Genomic DNA, 22,543 nt, shown 5'->3' with positions numbered 1-22,543 from the left:
TAAAAAAAAAACATTGGCGCAACAGTATTTACTACTTAAAAATATAACAATTGAATTCCTGAAAATAATTATATTTTGACGTATAACGTAACGCGAATTTTAAATGTGGTCTAAAAGTGCCTGCTTTTGAATTCCTGAAAATAATTACCGTATATTTTGACGTACAACGTAACGCGTATTTTTAAATGTGGTCTAAAAGTGCCTGCTAACAAATGCTGTTTTTCTTTTTTTGTTTGCTCGTTTAAAAGGCATATTTTTACATTTGTAATTACATGAAAATATTTTAACAGATATAAATGTTTTCTATTATTAAATAAACACAATATATATTTTTTGTCTATACACTAAATACTTCAGAGCAGTTTCTAGCATGCATTTTACCAGTAAAACATCCTATAACTTTAAAATCAGTCGTCTACGATAGCTCCACCGACAGAAAGACAAAAAAAGGTGAAGGTTAAACTTATTAAACACTTATTCTTTGCTGAGAAAGATATTGTGCAGCGTGTAAACATGATTTCAGGATAGATGCGTTATACTTTATTGATAAAATACTTTTGGATGACCGCAACACCAATACAAAAAAAAAATGAAATTACACCAGTACAACCTTACAAATCAATAACACCACAGTAGTCTTTAATAACACCAGTAAATAATGCAAGGTTAAAAAACTGACTATTGCTTTTTCTCACTTGACAAAATTGCTTTCAATGAAAAAAAAAACTTAAAAAAAAAACAATTACAGTAATCTTTATTTAGTTACTTTTCTACTCATTACATCCCTGTAGTCAATGTCCATGGACTTTTTCCTGCATGCAAATTAAATTCTCAACTATTCCTAGATGAAAAAGAGGGATTGACTTAAATACAGATGACAAAACAAGTAAAATAACTGGTTTTATGAAATAATATTTTGCTTTGAAGAGTTTTGTTCCCAGGTTTACCTAGATGCATCATATCTACCGTGACAATAGATAGTATTTTTCCCCTCTTGAATAAAGAATATGTCAGAATTAATAAGGCAAATATAGACCTTTACCCTGCAGACACCTGTGACACCCTTATAAAATAGCCAAAGATTTATAGTCAAAACAGTTCAAACATGGCATCAGTTTGGGAGGAAAGACCACGTGTGAGGGCAGCAGAGGGAGAGTGAGAGGTAGAGTGAGGTAGGGAGAGCAGAGAAGCACTGATGCTCCTCCATGTTAAGGCCCAGTCTCTCTTCTCAGCTGTTTACATAAAGTTAAAGTCCACAGTCAATCAAAACAAAAATTGACATTGATTTCGTCGCAAAATTAAAATGATTATCTTTGAACGGCAGAAAGTTCATCATTAATTTTTATATTTTAATTCATATTCAAAAAGCTTAGCATAATTAGCATGAGAAAAAACAACTTATTTGTTGACTAATGGTAAAAACCAACGACGTTCTTTGACAAAGTACAAAGATTTCGATGTTGAACCAAAGTTAAATCGCAGGTTGATCTTGGACAGATTTTAGTTCAGGGTTTGGGATGAGATGATGATAGTACTAGTGTTGTAGGTTTTGTGCAAAGAGTTATAATAAATTGATTTCTTTATAATACAACCGGCAGTTAATTTTCTTGTTCCATGATTTGTTGTGATTGACAGGGTCAGGTTTACACGTGCTTTCATACGGTATATGAAACAAAAACAAAGTAGAATCAGCTGAACTGTCTAATACTTTTTTGTTTTTACCAGAATATAAGATTATAAACTCACGCTTTTACTCAAAAGACCTTGTTTGTGCAGCAATTCGTAATAATTAAAAATAACACATGATCTAATTTGACTCTTCGTGGATTCACACACAGGTTTCAAAGTGAGCTGAACCAGACGTGTCCTATTTGGCCCAATTCGAAGACCGCGCACATTTTGTACTCTTTTAGGCCAGTAAACTCAAGACATGATTGCAACCAAGTAAACACAAAAAGTTAACATTGCATAGAAATAAAGCTTTTTTTTTTCAAAGTCCATGTGCCTAAAGTGAAAAATCATGTTTGTTTAATTGTTTGGAAAAAAATGGATAAAGAAAAATGGCACATTGCCAGACTAGATTGTCCTAACAGTCCTGTGGCGTCTGTGAGAACGTTCTGGTTCATATACTGTAGGTAGTTGTGATTTGTCCCTGCACACCTGTGAGTCAGGTGCTATCTAAATACCCCTACGTTAATGGACAGCGCCACCTCTGGCTTCCTAGACTTCTTCTGTGATCCGGCTCCGTTACATCCTGCAGCGTTTTCTCTAAACACAAGAAAGAAATGTGTGTGAGAACTAGAAGTAATAGAGTACTTGGTGTTACAAAAAGATACATCTGCAGGAACATTCCAGCACATTCCACCACATGAACAGTGTCCACAGCTGTGATATAGAAAAGACACCCCACCCTTTCCTGCGCTGCTCCACCAGCTCCCTGAGTCTCAGCTGACCCTGCTCATCCTCCTGGGTGGTGAAGTCCCTGTTTTTGTCAATCAAGAGGTTCTGGGAAAATACATCAACAGATTTGTAGTTTAGATTCCAAATAAAAACTACACAGACTGCCTTGGAACAAATACTCCGGAGTATCAGCAGTACCTTCACACCGATTATATCCCCGTCCTTAATGTGAAACGGTGCTCCAAGAAGAGATTCAGTTTTCTTCTTCTTCTTCTTCTTGGAAATCTGCTGGTTCTAGAAGTGGCAAACAGGAGACACTGGCTAGATTTAGATTATCGGAGGATGTCCGATATTATCGGCCCAATATTAGCATATTTTGTAATATCTGCAAGAATCGTTATCGGTTTTTCCTCCGATAATAAAAACCCCTCAACGTAATGACTGGGTTTCACCAAATGATGTGTGCCCTAAAAATAGTTTTGGGGAAAAATGGCTGTATATTAAAGTGAAAGTCACTAGATGGCAGCATTGCAGCTCATTTATTTATACTCATACAGTGGTTTGTACAGTAAATAAATAAATATTACCGGGCCTAAATCGGTATGGGTTGATATCAGGATCGGAAATTAAGTGTTTGGACAATATCGGCATAAAGTTAATATCCGACATCCCTAAAATATAGTCCGGTGAGCATGTCTTCTTACCCAGGTGGAGATTTCTTCCCACACGTGTTTTTCCGGCTGGTGTTTGGCCAACAGCAGAGAGTCAGGTGAGAGGCCGTAGTGTGCGGCCAGAAATGTGCACAGAGATCGAGGTGAAGGATCATGGGAGGCGACCCACACCAGCTCCTCTGGAGGGTAGTAACTCCTCTCCCCTGGTACTCCCATCTTCACAGTTAGTAACAACTCTTTGGGCCTAAGGGAGGTCAAGGAGAACAAGCAACAGTAACAGAGTGAATCAACCCACACGGTGGGACAGGACGAAATCTCTAAGGCTGGACCATAACACTCACCCCAGATCTTCCTCTTTCTGCAGCTGCTGCACACAGAGAGCCGTGCCGCTGCTCAGCTTCAGTTTCCTGGTAAAACATAAACATGAGAACATTTCATATATATAACTTAATGTTAATGAATTATATTAATAAAAAAAACAACCTACCTGAGTGTTTGCTGCTGTCCTCTGAGGATTTGTCCTAACCTCCCTCCCTCTAGCTGCCTGATGCGCATGAACGCAGTGGTTGGGATGCACACACTCTGGAGAGCAGGAAGTGTCAATACCTGGCAGGGAGGTCAAAGAAAATGAAGGAAGATAATGTTTTAGAATCACAGACCAGAGGGACAAAATCAAAATCCTAAGTCTTGAAGTTGACATTTTTTATCACCTGAGTCTTGAGATTCTCCTAAATCTTAAAGTTGACAATTTTTATCACCTGAGTCTTGAGATTCTCCAGTGTTGCCTCCTCTGATATCTCCACCTGTCCTATGTTCCTCAGTTGCACCATGTTCCCCCCACACTGAGGATCTGTTAAAACCTGCAGACGTTCCTCTGCGTGTCCACTGTCAGCCTGTGGACGTTCTGTTTCCATCATATGAGGCTCCAGAAACAGCCACGTGGGCAACGTCAGGAAACCCTGTTAGAAATGAAGGGTCAGTAAAAGTCAGAAGGTCAAGTTCACTAAGAAGCAACATTTGTGGAACTTTAAGACAACAATTTAAAATGTTGAAGAACCTTAGGAGGAAGTTTTCCTTCTGTGACCACCAACGTCTCACCACTGATGATCTTCAGCTCTGACAAAGACATGTCCTGGGAACAGAAACTGGTGTTAAAACCTGCACTGACATCACGACGGAAAACAGAAATAAAAACGTTTTAAACTCTTCGAACATGTGTGAAAACGAACAATAATTAAAAATGTTTAAAACAGTTTGTTTGATAGCAATAACAAATAGATTAATGCCAGGAATCATTGTATAATAGTCCACTTTTTTATGCATTTTTTTTGTTTGTTGAGCATCTTATAATATGCACACCATGAACATCTAGTCTAGGAATGGGCAAACTAAGGCCCGGGGGCAAGTCTAGGAATGGGCAAACTTAGGCCCGGGGGCCGGATGTGGCCCGTTCATCTTTTTAATCCGGCCTCCAAACTTTTCCAAATTATATAATTTATTTATATCATCATTATACTTCTGCCTTTTTCCTGCAATACCTAAGTTTCTCCTATAGATGGCGTAGAAAATGATAAAAACATTTTAGCATTTCAGCCTTTATGCCTGACTTTTACATGTCATTTATCTTAGTTCACACCAACGCTCCATCTCTCTGCTCCTGATCCGCCCCCCTGTTCACTTTTAGGACAATTGTGGTCCACGAGCCAAAAGTTTGCCCACACCGAATCCAGTCAATTGGGAAATATATTATTACTGGACATATAAAAGCACATCTGAATGATTTTTAAAACACACATTTGGGGAAACCAAAGAAGAAATCAAGAAGCCTCTCACCTCATCTACGAGTGGTTCGCCGACTTCTTCACACCAATCCAGTTTCCTCAAATGCCAACAGGAACCTGGAGGATCACAGTGATCTGACATTTACCAACCACAAATACAGTAGCAGCAAAGCATCGTTTGACAGCACTGATCTCAGAAGACGAAAATTAATCCAGATGGTCTGAAAGGGGTCTTCTAGACCAGAGGTCACAAAACACTGAAAGCCAGATCGGTCCAAAGTCACCAGCCATCATTTTGTTGACAATCAAAGTGAAACGATTATTTAATTTGGGAACAGTCAGAGAGAAAGTTTTCTCTCTTAATTACACTAAATCCTCTTGTCTCAGTCACATGATGCACTCAAAAAGAAAACACACAGTTTGAGTCTCAGAGAAAAGTTAAAGTACTGCTTCATCTGGACAGGTCAAGTCTACGTTGAAGACTTTACAATGTGCAGAACTTCATTTCATTTTGATGTTGGTTTCGTTATTTTTTTTCTCTGAAAACACCGTCTAACAAAGGTCGACTTCACCACCTCAACCTCTCTCTGAACTCCACTAGAAAAACAAGACAAGGTAAAAAGAAATGGATTTACCCTCAAGTCCAGCAGCATCCAGCATCACCTTTAGACACTGTAAAAAGAAGGACAGAAAATATAAATTAAACTCAAACAAATCAGGTTAGGTAATCACTGTGAATTATGGTTTTGTTTTTTACCTCTCTGACAGTACAAGACTTTTCCACAATGATGTCCAGCTCAACGCCAGCAGAGGGCGCCGCTCCCACAATAAAATGCAAGAAAAGCTGCAATAAAAACAAACAACCGGTGCCATCAATCACGTCACCTTTTCACACCTCCTGACGTCTCACTCTCCCATCACAGACTTTAGTGTTCCCTCACAGCGTCTCCTCCTTCCACCTGTGCAGCTGCAAATAACCATGATTTATTGGTGATTTCACATAAAAAGGCACACACCTGCGATGACCTGGGGGCATTCCCCGGACAGAGGATCAGAGTGGTCATGAGTCGCACCCCCGCATCCCGAACGCTCAGCTCCTCGCACACTGTCAGGGCGAAGCAGAGAATTAGACAGTGGCACCTGAGTGGAGGTTTGCCACCACTTCAAAGACGGATGATGAGAGGAGAAATTACAAGCAGGGATAGTACCTTTAACACACACACACAGACACACAGACACACACAACAAGGTATAGCAGTGAAGTGAGTGTGTTTTAATATTGAAGGGAAAATAAAGGGGGATTTCCACATAGTAAACTACACCTCAGGTTATAAATGACAGAGTACCTGGAGAAAGGAGTTTCCCAGTGCAGTCCACCTGCCGCAGACAGTACTCCACACCTGGACAGAGACACAGAAATGTAAAAAAAAAAAAAATATATATATATATAAAATGTAAAAAAAAAAAAAATATATATATATATAAAATGTAAAAAAAAAAAAAAAATATATATTTATTTATAAAATGAAAAAAAAAAAAAAAATATATATTTATTTATAAAATGAAAAAAAAAAAAAAATATATATTTATTTATAAAATGAAAAAAAAAAAAAAAAAATGTAAAAAACATGGAGCATTTAAAAGTTGGGACAACCATTTTCATCACACAAGACAATTGTAATATATATACATATATCCCTGACAATGTGTTTATCTGGAAAGGGAAAAAAAATCTTAAGTACATGTCATCACATCTACTACAGTACATTCTCCATATGGATCGTTTTCGGAACGTCTGAACCCTCGTACTTGTCATCAAAAACTGCTTGGGGGTGAGGGGATGTGGGGGGGGGGATGGGGTGAATTCATGCCTCGTCAAACTATGTAAACAAATTCCTGACCCTGACTCTGATTAGAATCATCAGGGAATCCCTTACAGACATGTACAAATATGTGCAGTAGTGAGTGTTGGACTGGGCGTCTTGCCTGGAGGCTCCTCCTGTAGCTGCAGCTCCTCCTGCAGCTGCAGCTCCTCCACGGCTCTGAGCTTCACCTCACACAGCAGCTGTGAACGAAGCAGAGGCACAGAGCGTATCACGTCAGGTTAGGACAGACGAAGAACAACAACAGAAATAATCCATAAAGTGATGGCTGACCGTGTTCCCTGCTGCTGGAACCTTGACTCTCCTCCTCTCATTCCCAGGATCTCCCTCTCCTCCTCCTCCTCCTCCTCCTCCTCCTCCCCCATGTGGCTGAAACTCCACCTGCAGCCAGCGGCAGTCAGACGGTGTGGTCACCGTGATGACATCACCGTCTCTGGTGAAGACACTGAACAGAGCAGAGAAAGGCAGTGTGGAGTGAATGACGTAAATATCATATCATATAGTCATATTTAATGTTAACATCCTCCAGAATGTTACAGGTAAAGTTCACAGCTTATTTACAATTGATGACTTACTGATATTTATATTCATTTCTGACTAGTTCTTGTAATAGATTTATTACTAAAACATTCACTCGTTCTATTGTGCAGTTTTGAATTGAGTTGGACCAGATTTTCAAAACAAAGTCATCTGAGCCACACATTTGGGTTTGAGTGGACCAAACCATATCATTAATTAATAAAATGATTATTTTCAGCCCATGCACGCTTTAGAAAATAAAAACATCAATGTAAACCCTAGGGTTTGTGGAAAAATAAAGTATTTGTTTGTCCATAAAAAGTGAAACTGGATTTTAAAGGACATTATTCATAGTAGCTTTGAGCAGGAGATGATGCTCTACAGTCAACCGCTAACACAAAAGATGACACACGTGGCTTTAATGTTGCTCAGCTACGGAAAAGGTTCCCCTCATGTCCGTCTGTTCTCATGTAGAACTGTACCAACAGTGATTCTCTTCATATATTTATGAAATGACCTTAGACCCGGCCACTCCAAGCTTGTGCAGATTTCCTACCTGCTGTCCAAGGACCGCGGCTCCAGCACCAGCAGAGCGTCTCCATCCTTCAGCGACAGCTCCTTCAGCGTCCGCTGCATGTCAGCAGGAGGAAACACCCTCCATCCACTTGCACCTCCTCCCTCTCCTGCTCCCTGCTCTGCTCTTTTTCCTCCCTTATGCTCCTGGCAGAGCAGGCTGTCCTTGGCCTCCCCCAGGGCCTCCTTCACCTCTTCAAGTGTCACCCCTCCGGAAAAACCTCGGGCCTCCTTCTTCAGTCCTGGTCCTCCGTTTTCAAAAGCACCTCCTGTTTCTCTACAGTCCAGACCATTCACCACCTCCTGCTCCTCCTCTTCTTCTTCTTCTTCCAAAAAGGGTCGGACCACGGTCAGCAGCACTGGCTCCCACTCCGCCCCAGAGAGGACGGTTTCCCCACACACCTGAGGAGAGATGACAACATTGACCGGCGGTTCAGTTTGACCACAGCTCAAGAGTTCAACGCAACAACAGAGAACAGGTTTCCTTCACCTCTCTGCCATTCCACACAAATAGGTCAGTGTTTGTGTGGATTCCTGCACTGTACAGTGAGACGCTGTCATCTGGAATGAAGAACAGTCGATTAGAATCAATCACTAAACTGCCGTATGGTGGTTTTTCCTGCAGTGTCTCAACCTGTGAGAGTGTTGTAGAGGCCCTGCAGCGTCTCAACCTGTGAGAGTGTTGTAGAGGTGAAGACCAGCTGGGAGACTCCGGGTCACGGTCAAAGCCATGTCTCCCTCCCACAGCTCCTGCATCTGAACAGATGTGAAGACAAAATGTTCAGTTCACCCAGAGACGAGCAGAGCCCCCCCGCCCCCTCCACAGAGAAAATGAAGTCACCTGGTAAATGGCTAACCGCAGGTCACCCACAGTCTTCCTGCGGTCAAAGCTGAGGTTGGTGTTCCCACTCTGGTCTTTGTGTGTTGGCTGCAGGGCTCCGTTCTCCAGGCGATAAGAGGTAACCAGGTGCAAACGCAGCTCCACGGTGTTATTGGTGGCGTCGAACTTCTCACTGCCAAAAACAAGAAGATCAAAATACATTTTATGCATTTATTTTTGAAACTCCCCTTAATTAAAATACCGTTTAATAGAGATTGGATTTTTTTTTTCTTCTCTAAAAAAAATCTAATAAACTTCATGGCATATGAGAGAAGAAAAAAAAAAAAAACCGTACCGTAACTCTTGCACTCTGGCGTTCTCCTCCTGGGCCACTTGCACGAGATGAGAAGGAACTTTATACTGAGGATTTTTCAAGGCTGAAAATTTATTAAAAAAAATTTTAAAAACCACATAGTATGTATGGAAACATTGGCAAATGAAACTAAACATTCCTAACAATTACCCAAATCTTGGAAACGCCTAGAATTCAAGTAATTTATTAAAATAATTACTTATAAAAATAAAATTAACTATTATTTTTGAAATTACGATTAAAATCACCACAAACAATCTTTAAACAACCGTATTGTTTCACTTGCATGAATATATATTTAGTTTAAATAAAATGCGTTATATAAAAATATCCGAGCTGGCACATCTTGATTGACAGCTGCGATCACGTGACTAAAAAAAAAAAAAGCTCCGGGGTCACCAGAAATTTGTGATGTCAAAATAGGAACAAATGTCAAAAAAAAGGTTGGGACCCTCTGATTGGTGGGTTTTCAGTAATCAAGTACTTTGTTCGTCACAAACTCATTCACCTTCAGTGGGTCTGTGCAGCTGTGTTTTCCTGTAGAACAGCATGTAGGCGCTTTCTTTGCCTTGGAACTGCTTCTCTATGTCAGACTGTCTGATGGAGGTCACTGTGGAGTCGTTCAGGTCAAACCAGTGGCTACCCTGCTGACAGACGGGGGGAACCATGGACGGAAACTGACATTACAGACCGAGAAATCAAAAGTGAGTGGAAGAGTGAAAACCATCCTATAATGTGAATTGTTTTAATATGAATTTGAGCTGCAGTAACTGTAGTTTTACTGCTTCAAATTCTTCAAAGAAACATATTGAACTCTAACAGTGTAAAAGGTGAGCGTTCTTAAATTTAGTCTGAAGTTCTTTAATACCTCAGGTTCAGGTTCTGGTTCTGTGTTCAACCTGTGGTCCGTGCCTCGCTGCTGCTGTTGGGCAGATTCCATGTCTGACACTGTTGAAGGATCTGACTCTGTCATCTCATTTCCTGAGGCTGAGGAGACTGGACTTGGCAGGTTTGCTCTCAGGGCAACTCTGGTTCCATTTGACACCAACATGAACACTTCTTTGTGGGACTGCAGGAACTACAGAAAACAAAAAAAGAAAAGAAAACACATACAGTGGTAAGAAATTGAATATCAAACATGAGAAAAAAAAAACATTTCAGGACAAACCTCTGTACCTTTCCTATTGGCCCGTGTTCTTTTCGGAACTTTTTGCTCCAGGATAAACCAATCTTTTCCATGAGTTTCTGACCGAGCTGATCGAGCAGAACGCTCTTCGTTGGCTCCTAGAAGACAGGAAACAAACATCTTTTGTGACATTTTTCCTATAGCAGCGACTCATCAAAGAATAAGGGAAAAGGAGAGAGAAAAATGCAGTTGTACCTGAGAAATTACGGCAGTAAGGACAGACAGCGGGTCGTCTTCTTGTAGTTTTGGCTCAGACAAATCTTTGGCCTCATCCTTGGCTTTTTTCTGACTTCTAGGTTTGCAGTCTTCTTCCTCCTGACGACAACACACAAAGAGTCATAAATAAATAATGTTAAGACATTAGAAAAATATTCGCAGATATTCTTATTTTTCTCTTATTCTGCCTACAGGTGGCTCCCAATTGCCCATCTGGTCAATGTCCCTGATGTAGACATGGTAATGACCCCCGTAACAGCCGCCCTTATGGATGATCACAGAGGATAATTCGTAGCAGTAGTCAGAGTCCTCTCCATCTGTCTGTAATGAATAGAAAAAAACATAACTTGACATTTTCACATGTTAAAATATTTAATTTTTTAAGGCTAAACAAATCGGTCGTCCACCTGTTCACAAAAGGGTCGCAGGTTGATGCTGAAGGGGAAGCTGTAGCGTCCCGTCTCTTTGTACCGCTCGCATTTGGCAAAATCAAAGCTGAATCTCAGCAGAGACATCGTCATGAACGGAGGGAGCTTCTTCAGTTTGGCAGACTGAACCACGACAAAGACAGAAGACACATAGAGACGTGCTTTATAAAGGGGTCCAATAGGTAGAGCACGATCCATCGGTAGATCGCAAAGTGAGCGCTGGTAGATCATGACCAATTCAATTAAAATTAAAAGTACGGATGTACTTCTGTGTTTAAATGCTAATCACTAGGACTAAAGTAAAACTGTATATTCAGTTTATATGAGTAAATTACACACCTTTTATAAACATTAACAGAAACTGGAAGCTGACCTTGGCAGCAGTGACCAGCGTGTCACACTGTGCACAGCGGTACAGGTTGTTGCCTTCAAACAACTCTTCCTCCACAAACATGTTCCACAGAGCTTCCTCCAGGCTGGACAGACCACAAACACACACAGTCAGGTCCAAGAAGTCCTCCTGGAGAAGATCCAAATATACGTTGTTGATAATACTCTGTCCCAGCTGTTTTTACTACGTCAGTACTTTAAAACATACTTGGTCAAGACAAAGGTCTTTCTGAACATTTGGACACACCTGTCTCTGACTGACATTGCCACATTCCTTGCAGACAATGCTGTTGACAATGGTCCCGTGGTAGAGCTGTTGAATAAATGCACTACCAGTGGTCCCCACAAGGGAGTGCTCTAAAGCACTGAACAGAATCCTGTTCAGCTCCTGCACATCGTGCTGATTTGTTCCCTAAAAGATTTAAAAAAAACAGAAATTTTGAATTTGAATTTATTTACTCAGTTGTTACTCACAAAAAACAGAAATTTTGAATTTATTTACTCAGTTGTTACTCAAACATTTATTCAGTAGAGACTTTGAGGAAATTCGTAGTAAAGTCTTAAAAGACAAAGAAAATCTTGCACAACCAAAGCACGAGCTGAGTCCTTTTATCTTTGTGACCAACAGAAATAATGTAAACACACCTCACTACTGTTCCAACCAAAGCTGTGCGTGAGGTCTGCCGTGGAGGCGCTCTGCTGGTCGACCAATAACAGACGAGCGAACAGTCTCTGGAGCTCCAGCGGGATCACTCTCACCTGAGGTGAAGGAGGAGGAGGTCAAGTCTTAATGCACACAACAGAATACATGGAGCATGTGTGTGGCTTCACTTTCAGTGGACAGTAGGTAAGAACAGTAGATGGTATGAATTTAACAAAATCATAGTGTTTTCAATAAATGCAGATAGAGTGGAAGTACAGTAGATGGTATGAATTTAACAAAGTCATAGTGTTTTCAATAAATGCAGATAGTTTGAAAATTATATTTAAAAAAAAAACACCCAGGTGGCTCTACTTTTGAGTAATCTGATATTTGTACCTTGGCCCCAGGTTTGTCTTTGTCTTCCAGGCATCCTAATTCTTCTGGCCCCAAACTGAAAAGCTCCTCTGCGAGGTACACAACAAATGATGGACAGGAAAAAAATATTCAAACAATCGGGGTAATTAAAGATTACAAGTTAAATCAATGATTTCGAGGACAATTGTCATGAGTACCTTTACATTGTTTGCGTAAACAATTAAGCAACTGGATTCAAACCTGCAACCTAGTGTATTTTCTACCCAACAATTGTTAACTTGGTAGTATAATGGATTACTGGGTAAACAGGACTTTTGTTTAGCTAAATGAATGTCCAACCTTGTTTTCGTGAGGCTACAATGCGCAAAACCGAGGACGTAGAAATAAAACATTAACACCGGAACTTGCTTCACCTCTGAATTCTGGTGTGAAGAGCAGGGTCTGGAGCAGAGAGTTCAGGTAACACGTCCCACCCTGGTTCTTGATGCCGCACAGATTGCTTCTTCCTCGGGGTGGAGGTGGCTCCTCCGCTGCCTTTGTCGTTCTTCCTTTTAATGAGGAGGACGAAGAGAAGTCTTCGTCCTCCTCTTCCTCGAAAAGATTCCCAAACATACCTGATCTGTTCTTTTAAAAACTCTTCGCTGCTCAGTTTCTCTCAATAATTCACTAAACGCAGTGTGTTAGCACGCCGACGTGCCCTCTCTTGCTATCTCATCTTTGTCTTCCCCAGTTCTCTGTTGACAATGGCCGGGCTCACTCTGAAATAACAAGACTTCACCGGGCTGAACATAGCGACGAATACAGGTTATTTATATAGAAGGCCAAGGGCTCGTGGTTGTAATATCACTTGCCTGACTTAGCCTAGCAGCTAATTATCAATAGCAGGACACTGACAGGTCAGCAGAAACGTGAAAAATCTCACTGTGTTCAACAGTCTTTTTCTCCACGCTGTCATATAAAAGGCTCCACAAACATAAACTCTAAACACAATTGTTTTAGATGTATTCAGAAAAGCTCCTGTCACCGGTTATCTCGTCCTCTAGAGGCTTTAAGGCAGTTAACAAACCAAATGTAAATACAAAAAGCCTCGGTGAACTGTAGGCAGCCATGTTTTTTCTGCTGGGTAAATGGCGCGCAGTATTGTGGGATTTGTAGTATTAGACTAGCTGGTTTTGTTTCGCTCAATTCAATACAATTCAAATAAATGTGTTTGTCCCCAGGGAATACATACGTGAAGTAAAAACAACGTAAGAATAGAAGTGCTGTACAACTTGTACAGGTTTTTGTGGTAGGTCTAATGAAAACAAATGGCTTGATGCTAAACAGAGACATCTAGAGGTGTGTATTTACCTCAACGTTATATAACACAGGCATTTTCTAAAACATAACTCTAGCTTTATACCTCATAACATTTGATCAAATCTAAGTAGTATTTTACTGGAAAAGATGCCCCAGCAGGTGGCAGTCGGGACACTTGAAGAAAGTAGAGTTGCTACTCAAAACAAAACAAAAAATTAGTTACTACTATCAAGAAACGCCTTCTTTTGACAAGTAACACTACACTTTCTTTTAGGGGAGAAGTTTGAAACAATTTCACCAAAGGTATAAATAAAGTATTTCGATTTTGAAAAACAGCATTTCCCATCATTCTAGAGGTTCTTAGGGATCCCGCAAGGGTCTTGTGGTTTCTTGTGTCTGTCACCAGACATTATTGTTGCTGCCAGTTTTATAGGGCTTGGTAGTTATGTGCCCAGCGGACATGTTTGCAGGGCTGCATGCCAGTCAGAGACTTCAGTATGAATCCAGTTCACCACGAAAATACCTGGAATCAAAGCTTGTTTACTTCAGGGTATCCTCATCAACCCTGTGTTCTTACTGAAAATAGCTGACAGTTAGCCAAAGGAAAAACCAGGTGTCTCTCAAATTAGAGGTGATTTATTGTAATAACAATAATTTACTTTATTTTTACACAAACACACACATATATAATTCATGCAATCAGCAGAAAAACACATCAATCAATGCAATTTTATTTGACAGAACAGATTCCAGCAGATAAAACATTAAATATCGTTTTAATTTAGACAGCTTTTACACAATGATTGGACGATTATGTCTTACACCGACTACAAAAAAAACAAAAAAAAAACAAGTAGGAATTATCTAATACAAATGCTGTGCGTACCTTTTATGAGAAACGGTAGTTCGTGTGCGGCCATTTAATGTAGGCTCCGAGCCAAAATTACTATGTGGGCCATTAAGTGGACTGCCAGTTAATCTCCTTATTTCCCCCCAAATCATGACCCAAAATGCAAATGCAGTAGTTTCCTGATCAAAGGGATAAAATGACAACTTTACTGCAGCTACTGCTTAAAGGAAATTTACAACACCGTTCAGATTTACTCAAAGGATTGTCCTTCGATTCATTCTGCAAAAGCCAACAATAACAACGCCAGTGGACTTGTCCAATCATGTCAATACATCTGAATGAAGTACAACCTCGGCTGCACATTATGTCTGCAAATTTGATGTAGTTTATGCGAAGGCAGACAAACACTTATATAAAGGCATTTTAATGTAACTACATTTTTAAAACAGAATCAAGAAAATATATTCTCTCTCTCTCTCATGGAAAATGGTACTGTATTTACAGTCTCTCTCTATCTCTCTCTCTCTCTCTGTTCTACACACACACACATACACGCACACACATGCACAGATCCACAAAGCTGTACACCTCCTCTTTATCTAATATGTTTTTAGCCTGAAGACTTTGGAGAGCGGAGCTTTGGCACTGGAGTAGATCAGATATGAATCTCCTTTAGAGGTGAAAAACTCCCAGTCACTACACCCAATGGTTGGAAGCCAATGAATAGGAACAAAGCCTTCATATCCTTGCCACCTATAAACAAACACAAAGGACTATTACAGTATCAGGAAAATTAAAACGGTATTGCATTAGCTTAACAGCGGCTTAAGTGAAAAAGAACAAGTGCCACGGGCCATTTCCCAGTTCCTATTGACTCTTTTCATGTCAGAAGTGCTGCTGTGCGTTCACGCGCCTGTCTCACAGGAAGGAAATAAATCTACATTACAACAGTATATGTTCACCAGATGATTTCAGCGCTATTTTAAAGGGCAGTCATGACTGAACTATTTATTACTGGGAGTTGCCCTGATGACAAGTTGATTACCTGTAGAGAATGCTGTTAAGGGAGTAGGATTCTCCATTGAATGAGTTAGCGACAATGAGAAAATGTTCCTCCCCGAGACTGAAGAACTCCCAGTCCAGGGCACTGCGGCGACAGAATGGTAGGCATTAGTTAGAACTGGATGACACCAATGCAAATGACTAAAGCTAAATTATTGTGAACACAGGAAAATGAATGAAGAATGTACTCCAATGTTGAATGTGTCTCTGTGTCAAACCTGTAGGTGATGATGTCCTGGAAGCGGACGAAGATCTGTCCTTTCATGTCCAGTTCGTAGATGGTGGAGTTGATAGCATATCGACTGGGTTCATTACCATGGAGTCTGTGTCCGTTAGCAACGACAAGGAAGACTCTGCTGCCAATCTGGAACATTTCCCAGTCAGTGGCACAGAATGTCTAGGATTTAAAAAAAAGAAATGTTAGGGAATTATTTTATTTTGATTGGTTCAATATTTTTGTATTTCTGGCCATATTCAAACTGTTATAAGAAATGGATGATGTATGGACAAAATGACAAAAATAAAAAAGTAATATTTGGGAGTTATTTAACAAATGTAGATTGTTCAGGATAAAAACATTGGACTAAAATGTAAAATGTAAAAAAAAAAACTCACTTTAAAAAATAAAATCTGTTTAAGTGTCTGATATACAACTGCCTCAAGGTGTTCTTGTGGACCCCCATATTCACCTATGAAGTTCCCCCAAATCACTTCCTCCTTATCGTTTCCAGCTATCAATGTGTTCTCACACCTTTCTCAATTTTTATCAGCTCATCCAATCAACGTAAGATTGCGATCTAATCGGACGCAATCTCAGAAAGGAGGAAATTAATCAAACAATGCAAAACATCACATTGAATCAGCAACCGCGTCCCGCTCCAAACACATCTCTATTGTTCCTCATCCTCTTAAAGTTGACAGTTTAAAGGTCACGTGTTGTGGCGTTAGTCCATCGCTACCTTAATCGTCTGGAACGGCTGAAAGCGTCCATTGAATGTGGCGTTTGTCCATCGCTACCTTAATTGTCTGGAACGGCTGAAAGCGTCCATTGACCCAAACGTAGATGACGGAGTCGACAGAAGTGGTGACGCCGTTGAAGGCATTGGCGACCACCAGGAAATGGTACGGTCCAACAGTGAAGAACTCCCAGTCGTAGGCTCCCGATGTCGGCAGCAACTGGTGAATCTCAAAGGACTTTCGTGTCCTGTTCCACTTGTAGATGACACTGTTTATGGTGTGATTGTTGTTACCTGAGACAATCAAAAAGAAAAAATTGACCAATTTTTATCATTCCAAAAGGGAAAAATAGGAAAATGAATGTGTGTGGTTAGTTTTTAAAGTTAACAAGAACATTTTCACAAGTTATCAATGTGTGATTGACAGCTGGACTGTCTGTTATGAGCCTGGCTACAGGCGACATCGTTTTGTATCACTGTGCACCATCTCAAATCATTTCAGTGTTTTATTATCTGTTTTCTGCTAAATAGGATTTTAAATGGAAAAATTCCATGTTTTGAACCAGGCCAGAGCTTGAGCTGAAAAAAAATACTTATTACTTATTAAATACTTATTGTCACATTCTTTGACATTATTACTGTGTTTCATTTGCTGTGATAGCTTAATTCTACAGTCAAGAAAATAAGATACAGCTACGAGCCTGTTTTAGAGTCAGGTCTTGATAAAGATCAAAATATGTGTTATTACATATACCATAAAAACTGAAAACGACGCCCACGGGCGAGACAACCACAGTTCAGCTCAGTCTGTAGTAGGTATCTGTACTACTTAGAAAGAAAAAATGTCTTTGCTTGAAGGTAACAATTTTGTCTCACTTTGACTATTGGAACTGATCCAAAGTTGGTTGATTTAAAATGGAAGAAAGTAATTGGACTTGCTTCAAACCCATAGAGGAAAAACTCATTCACACTGTAAAATTAGTTTAATTAAAATTTTTACCTAGTCTGTGATTGGCTACTGCAAGATAGTTTTGTCGATTGATGGTAAAGGCCTCCCAGTCTCGAGCACAAAAGGTCTGCAGGGACTGGAACCGCACAAACTGTTTTCTTTTCTTGCTCCACTTGTAAATGACAGAAAACTCCATCTGTGACTCAAAACGATTGTATGTCCCTCCTCCAGAGTTGGACACCACCAGAAACACCTAGGTCGGAGACAGACAAACACACAGTGGATGTGTTCAAATGTTAAGTCTGTGACACCTAGAACAGTTTTCTTCTTTCTTCTTCGCTTTCTTACCTTCTTCCCTATGTTAAAGTGCCTCCATGCCAGGGCTTCGTGAGTGGAGATATTCTGGTAAAGTTTAAACCGAGAGTGAGTCCACAGGTACACGGCAGAACCAGAGGCTTTGGATCTGTGGGCCATAGCAGCCATCAAACCCATTCCAGGGACCTGGAAAACCTTGATTGAAAACATTACAATTATTGAAACTAAAAGCAATTGAATCCCTTTGGTAACATTAGAAACTGAAACAACAGAGAACATCATTCACAGCTCTGAGTGCCTTCCTGGTGACCTCAACCTCCTCACCCCACAACATTACTTCACTTTGTTTTGGATTAATACTTTGCCAAATGCATTTCATAATCGATGTATTTGAAGTCATGCGATATCAAAAGAATTATATCTTCCAAAATTATGACTGCATCCTGAACCACGACGATGCTCGGTGCCAATGCAGAAGTGCTAAAAAACAAACTGTAACCTGAGGAGAACTGACATAATATTGAAATCAGGAATGTTGGACCCCGGGGCCACTCACACTGTGACATTTGGACTGGATTTATGTGGCCTATGACATTTATGGGTAAAATCATTTTTATTGCCCACCAACCTACTACCAAGAAGTTTGTTTAAATGTAGTAAAATGTGTCTTCAGGGTGTTTTGGATCACTTTTAGGACCATTTATTTTAATACTCAAAAATACTTACTATAATTTAACTAACTATTAGTAACTTCTGGGCTAATCATGTCTACATTTTAGGGCAGTTTTGCTGTTAACTTTGCACTGGTATAAACAACAAACACATAATATTACACAGCTTCTGAAACAATAGTATACATTTACCTCAATGTCGTGTGTCTCTGAGCTGGTGGTAAGGACCTGATGCTCCTGCACGTAGTCCAACCTTTTGCGATCTGTGAAGATTTTAAATTGCTAATTATCAATAACGACATATCATTTTATTTTCTGGTCCTCTAGAGCAGTGGTTCTCAAACTTTTTATACTCTGTACCACCTGAGAAAACATTGATCTCTCTGAGTACCACCATGATGACCAACATTAGAATATAGCAGCGTAGGCCTTCACTGTTAGCTTCCACCACAGGAGAGATGCTTATAAAAGTTTATACAGATGTTTATATTGTTGTATTGTATTGTATGTTGTATTAATTGTCCATGGTATGTTTCAGATTTTTTCACTTGAAAATGTAAATGTCAAAATATAAATTTTCCCAGCGTACCACTGTGCTTTCTAGTGGTACGCGTACCAGAGTTTGAGAACCACTGCGCTAGAGGACCAGTGTGGTATTCTTATCTGCAGTGGAACTGATGTTCCCTGCTATTTTACAATGTATTTCCAGGTAAAATTGTTGAGGAAAAAATAAAGTAGACTCATTGTGTGACTCATGACTGAATAAATTCATTCACTACAGCACGTGTATTTGCAGCACTTCTTAAAACATACATTTTTGAAGCCCATTCTCACTCTTGGCGCTTGACCCTCAGGGTCACCTAGAAATACCCTTGACCCTTGGGGGTCAAGCATCTTGCACAATGACACAGGTGCATGTTGACCAGTGGAGGCTGGGATCAAACCCCAGACCCTCTGGCTAAATGATAAAAACAGTTTGACATTCCTTTCGAGCTCAGCTTAAAAATCATAAACAGGACAAACGTGTGTGTGTGTGTTACTCACCCTCCAGCACAGTGATCCACCCTGTGCCATCGCACAGATAAAGGCCTTTCTTGACAGGGTTGAACCACAGCTGACCCTGTAGCTGATCTGAGCAGGAACGTTCCAGGGCCACTGACACTCGCTCCTCCTTTTCTGTCAGGACAGATCAGACGTTACAGAGGAAGGAAGAGGAGTGAGAAAAGATCCACATAAATCAATTTAATGTCTTGTAAATTGCGAGTTACCGTAGGAAGTCTGATGGGTGCCTCCCTGCCTCCTCTTGATGGGCAGGTCTAAGAGGAGTGGTGGTACTGACAGAGCTGCTAGGTGGGAATCAGGGGACGGACAGACCTGATCGGTCGCATCCAAGCCTGGCACTAACACCACCTGTCTGATTAAACCCTGTGCAGGGGCAGCACACAGACATTGAACAACTCTTTTCATGACAGTAACTGAAGCATATTTTTTACAGTTAACTAAAGTGTCAAAATAGCATCTTTCTTTGGGGAAATGTGGTTTAAAATATTTTTTTTTATTAAGTGTCCTATAACTAGAGAGTGTGAATTGTTGTTTTTATTACACTGAAGCAGGGGTCTGAAATCTGTGGCTCCTGAGCCACATGCAACTCTTTAGCCTTTTTGCACTGGTCCGTGTGAGATTGTATGTAAACCTCCATGCACATACTCTATGTCCATTTAGACAGTAGCTGTGCACTTATCACAGACTGTCAGATACACTAAAATTTCAGCTTGCTTTCAAACAGCAAAACAACACAGCGTCAGTGTCCTCTTCAGCTGGATGTCACCGTGTAACAGTTGAAACCACAGTTAACAGTCAACGCCTTTCTACAACACTTTCTACTTTTTTCATGGTTGAAATGTTTATGTGGCTCTTGGTGAATTCTACTTGGCTGTAAATCCCTAAAAATGTCTCGTTCTGATGCAGAGCCCTGCAGGAGAAGGAACATTTTTCAGGTTTCATCACCATGTTGGATCCTTAGCCTACAGAAAACACTCACGAAACATGTTCATATTCCACTGATTTCAACACTAGATGCTGCTAAATATTACATGATGGACTACTAAAGTTACTAAAAGTAAATAAATGTCTTACTGAAAACAGGCCTTTCCATCGTCCTCGATTACCAATGTGGAATCTGGATCCCTGGATGTTGAGGTCCGAGGGAAACGGATGGCTGGGAACTCTGTTTGCAATTAAGAGATTCGAAAATATTTTTAATAGTTGAAGTCGGGCAGCACAATTATCCATCTGCTTTGTGTTTTTGGGACAGAGACAGGAAAATATAAGGCATGAGGAGTATCATGGAGCAGGAACAGTGATATTCCTTTTGTGTGCCAGAGGGAATTTCCACTTGAAACCATCCATCACACACTGTCAGCCACAATGATATAGCTGCAGGGTGACAGCAGATTTGGAGCAGTGTGACTGTATTGTGGTGAAGGATCTACTATCCCCCCAGGACACGGAGAGCAGCAGGAAGAGAGGATGGTGTACAGGAGGCAGACAGAATAGCCGCAGAGCCGACGGAAAACAGACAGAATCACACAAGGGGAACATGGGAACATGAACTCACATTTCCAGTGGAACATCACAGTCCACCGTCAGCCTGGCGTATTCGCCCGCAATGTTCAAAACCACGGTGTGCCACTTGTTATCGGCCAGTTTAGTGCCTCGGAACACCCAGTGCTCCACCCGCCCTCTGTGACCTTTGAAGAGGAAGTGCAGACTCTTTCTGGAAAACCTCAGTCCCAGGATGATCCGTCCACGTTCCTCATTACTTTTGTCTTGCTTCTCCTTGCCTTGGGTTCTCTCTTCACCTTCTACTTCATCCGCCGTCGTGCTTCTCCTCTGGTGACTTTTAACAAGGCTTCCATTATTGTCATTCTCTGTTTTTGTTCCCATCAGAGAGAATATGTATTCATTTCTCTGTTTAAAAAAAAGAAAACTGTTTTAGAGAAAAAGCTGAAACAATTTCAGTTGGAACTCTTCATAGTAATACAGTCATTAAAAAAATAAAGACCCCTCCCACGGTGAAGGGTCTTCACCTTCTGATTGACACAACACTTTTTAATAATGGTCTTGTTAACTTAAAAAAAATAACCTTCTAAAAACAAACCACACAACACAGCAATTGGCCTCTACTATTTAAATAGTTGCGTAAATAGTAAGTGTTTCTTCACCCTGTAGGTGGCAGCATGAGAAGTGTTTCTTCACCCTGTAGGTGGCAGTAGACATCTCAAAAGAATTGGCCAGCTGCCAGTCATATTAAAGAAACTGTAGGAAGTGTAGATGATGGATACTTTAGTCATAATATTTAACATTTATGATTAAAGGATGACTAAAGAACATTTATATTTTTAATTTTTTTTTAAATGTGATGATCTATAGACGTATGAGACCCTTTTTGTGATCTACCGGTAGATGGAGATCTACTTATTGGGGACCCCTGATCTGAACAAAACCTTTTTTTCAATTCTTGACATGATTTTAAGATAATGTAAGTTATCTGTATAAGTAACTGTAGTGTAATGTAGATTTCTTTATCTTTATTTTATGTATAAGAAAAGGCAAGATTTTCTCCCAGCATTGTTGAATATGTACAGCTTTAAAGATCAGCAGGTTGTTTAGTGCTCAAGTGACCAGCAGGGGCAGCACCTCCTCCACTGGTCCAGCCTTGAAGACAAATTAGTTCAGAGCTTTAGATTTAAGTTGAAAAATGTTCTAACAACATTCTTACATGAATGGATATACATAGAATGAGTTGTTTTTACCTTTTAAAAAACTTTTTTTTAGAAAGAGCTTTTTAGAAAATCATCAATGCTGAGGCTTAGTAAAATTACCCAAAACTGAAAAAAAATCCTTTTTTTATTTTTGCTGTACTATTTAATGTAATTTTACAATTTAGTGAAGAGTTTTTTCCCCCTGTTCCTCTGACTGACATTGTTCCTCTGTAACAATGTCAGGATTTCCACAGATGTTCACCTTTTGAGCGATGTGCGTGACTTTTAACGTCACAACAATTGAGAATTCTTTCGGGAAGAGGTCACAGTTTGCCAGCAGCTGCGAGGATGGGAAGCTCAGGGAGGAGTGAGGGCTGGAGAAATGTACGCCCCTCACCCCGCCAGCCTGCTTCATGCGC

General features: G+C 40.3%; 2 protein-coding genes and 1 long non-coding RNA gene across 3 annotated transcripts in view; 1 reads left to right on the top strand and 2 right to left on the bottom strand.

Moving 5' to 3' along the window:
* Positions 1-690: 690 nt before the first annotated feature.
* usp40 (ubiquitin specific peptidase 40) lies at positions 691-12,870 on the bottom strand. Its single transcript, XM_017033336.2, is given in 33 exon segments — positions 691-2,268; positions 2,411-2,505; positions 2,599-2,694; positions 3,105-3,315; positions 3,413-3,478; positions 3,559-3,677; positions 3,830-4,030; positions 4,129-4,203; positions 4,905-4,969; positions 5,488-5,524; positions 5,610-5,696; positions 5,869-5,957; positions 6,199-6,252; positions 6,839-6,917; positions 7,009-7,059; positions 7,062-7,092; positions 7,094-7,180; positions 7,811-8,229; positions 8,318-8,388; positions 8,499-8,583; positions 8,669-8,840; positions 9,003-9,084; positions 9,529-9,667; positions 9,889-10,098; positions 10,197-10,304; positions 10,402-10,521; positions 10,615-10,743; positions 10,830-10,973; positions 11,224-11,370; positions 11,488-11,652; positions 11,886-11,999; positions 12,280-12,347; positions 12,672-12,870. Coding segments are annotated over 33 exon segments (3,909 nt in total). The 3' UTR covers positions 691-2,174.
* Positions 11,971-15,827, top strand: LOC103378381 (uncharacterized). The gene is made up of 3 exons (XR_001760210.2): positions 11,971-12,087; positions 12,291-12,354; positions 15,694-15,827. It is a non-coding gene; the product is annotated as an uncharacterized LOC103378381 (long non-coding RNA).
* The window catches only part of LOC103378396 (thrombospondin-type laminin G domain and EAR repeat-containing protein-like), a 13,270-nt gene continuing 3,603 nt past the window's right edge, over positions 12,877-22,543 (bottom strand). The window contains exons 2-12 of the mRNA XM_025054786.1: positions 20,978-21,330; positions 20,497-20,587; positions 19,629-19,785; positions 19,405-19,536; positions 18,553-18,623; positions 17,723-17,884; positions 17,426-17,627; positions 16,487-16,719; positions 15,688-15,866; positions 15,453-15,554; positions 12,877-15,160 (exon numbers count right to left, since the gene is read on the bottom strand). Of these exons, the coding sequence (XP_024910554.1) occupies positions 15,007-15,160; positions 15,453-15,554; positions 15,688-15,866; positions 16,487-16,719; positions 17,426-17,627; positions 17,723-17,884; positions 18,553-18,623; positions 19,405-19,536; positions 19,629-19,785; positions 20,497-20,587; positions 20,978-21,330 (1,836 nt within the window). The 3' untranslated portion in view covers positions 12,877-15,006. The remainder of the gene's footprint in view (positions 15,161-15,452; positions 15,555-15,687; positions 15,867-16,486; positions 16,720-17,425; positions 17,628-17,722; positions 17,885-18,552; positions 18,624-19,404; positions 19,537-19,628; positions 19,786-20,496; positions 20,588-20,977; positions 21,331-22,543) is intronic.

Source organism: Cynoglossus semilaevis, chromosome 1, assembly GCF_000523025.1.
Source record: "Cynoglossus semilaevis isolate Cse_v1.0 chromosome 1, Cse_v1.0, whole genome shotgun sequence".
Lineage (NCBI taxonomy): Eukaryota > Metazoa > Chordata > Actinopteri > Pleuronectiformes > Cynoglossidae > Cynoglossus > Cynoglossus semilaevis.
The sequence above is the reverse complement of the archived record's forward strand: the minus strand, read 5'-3'. Positions and strand labels throughout refer to the sequence as shown.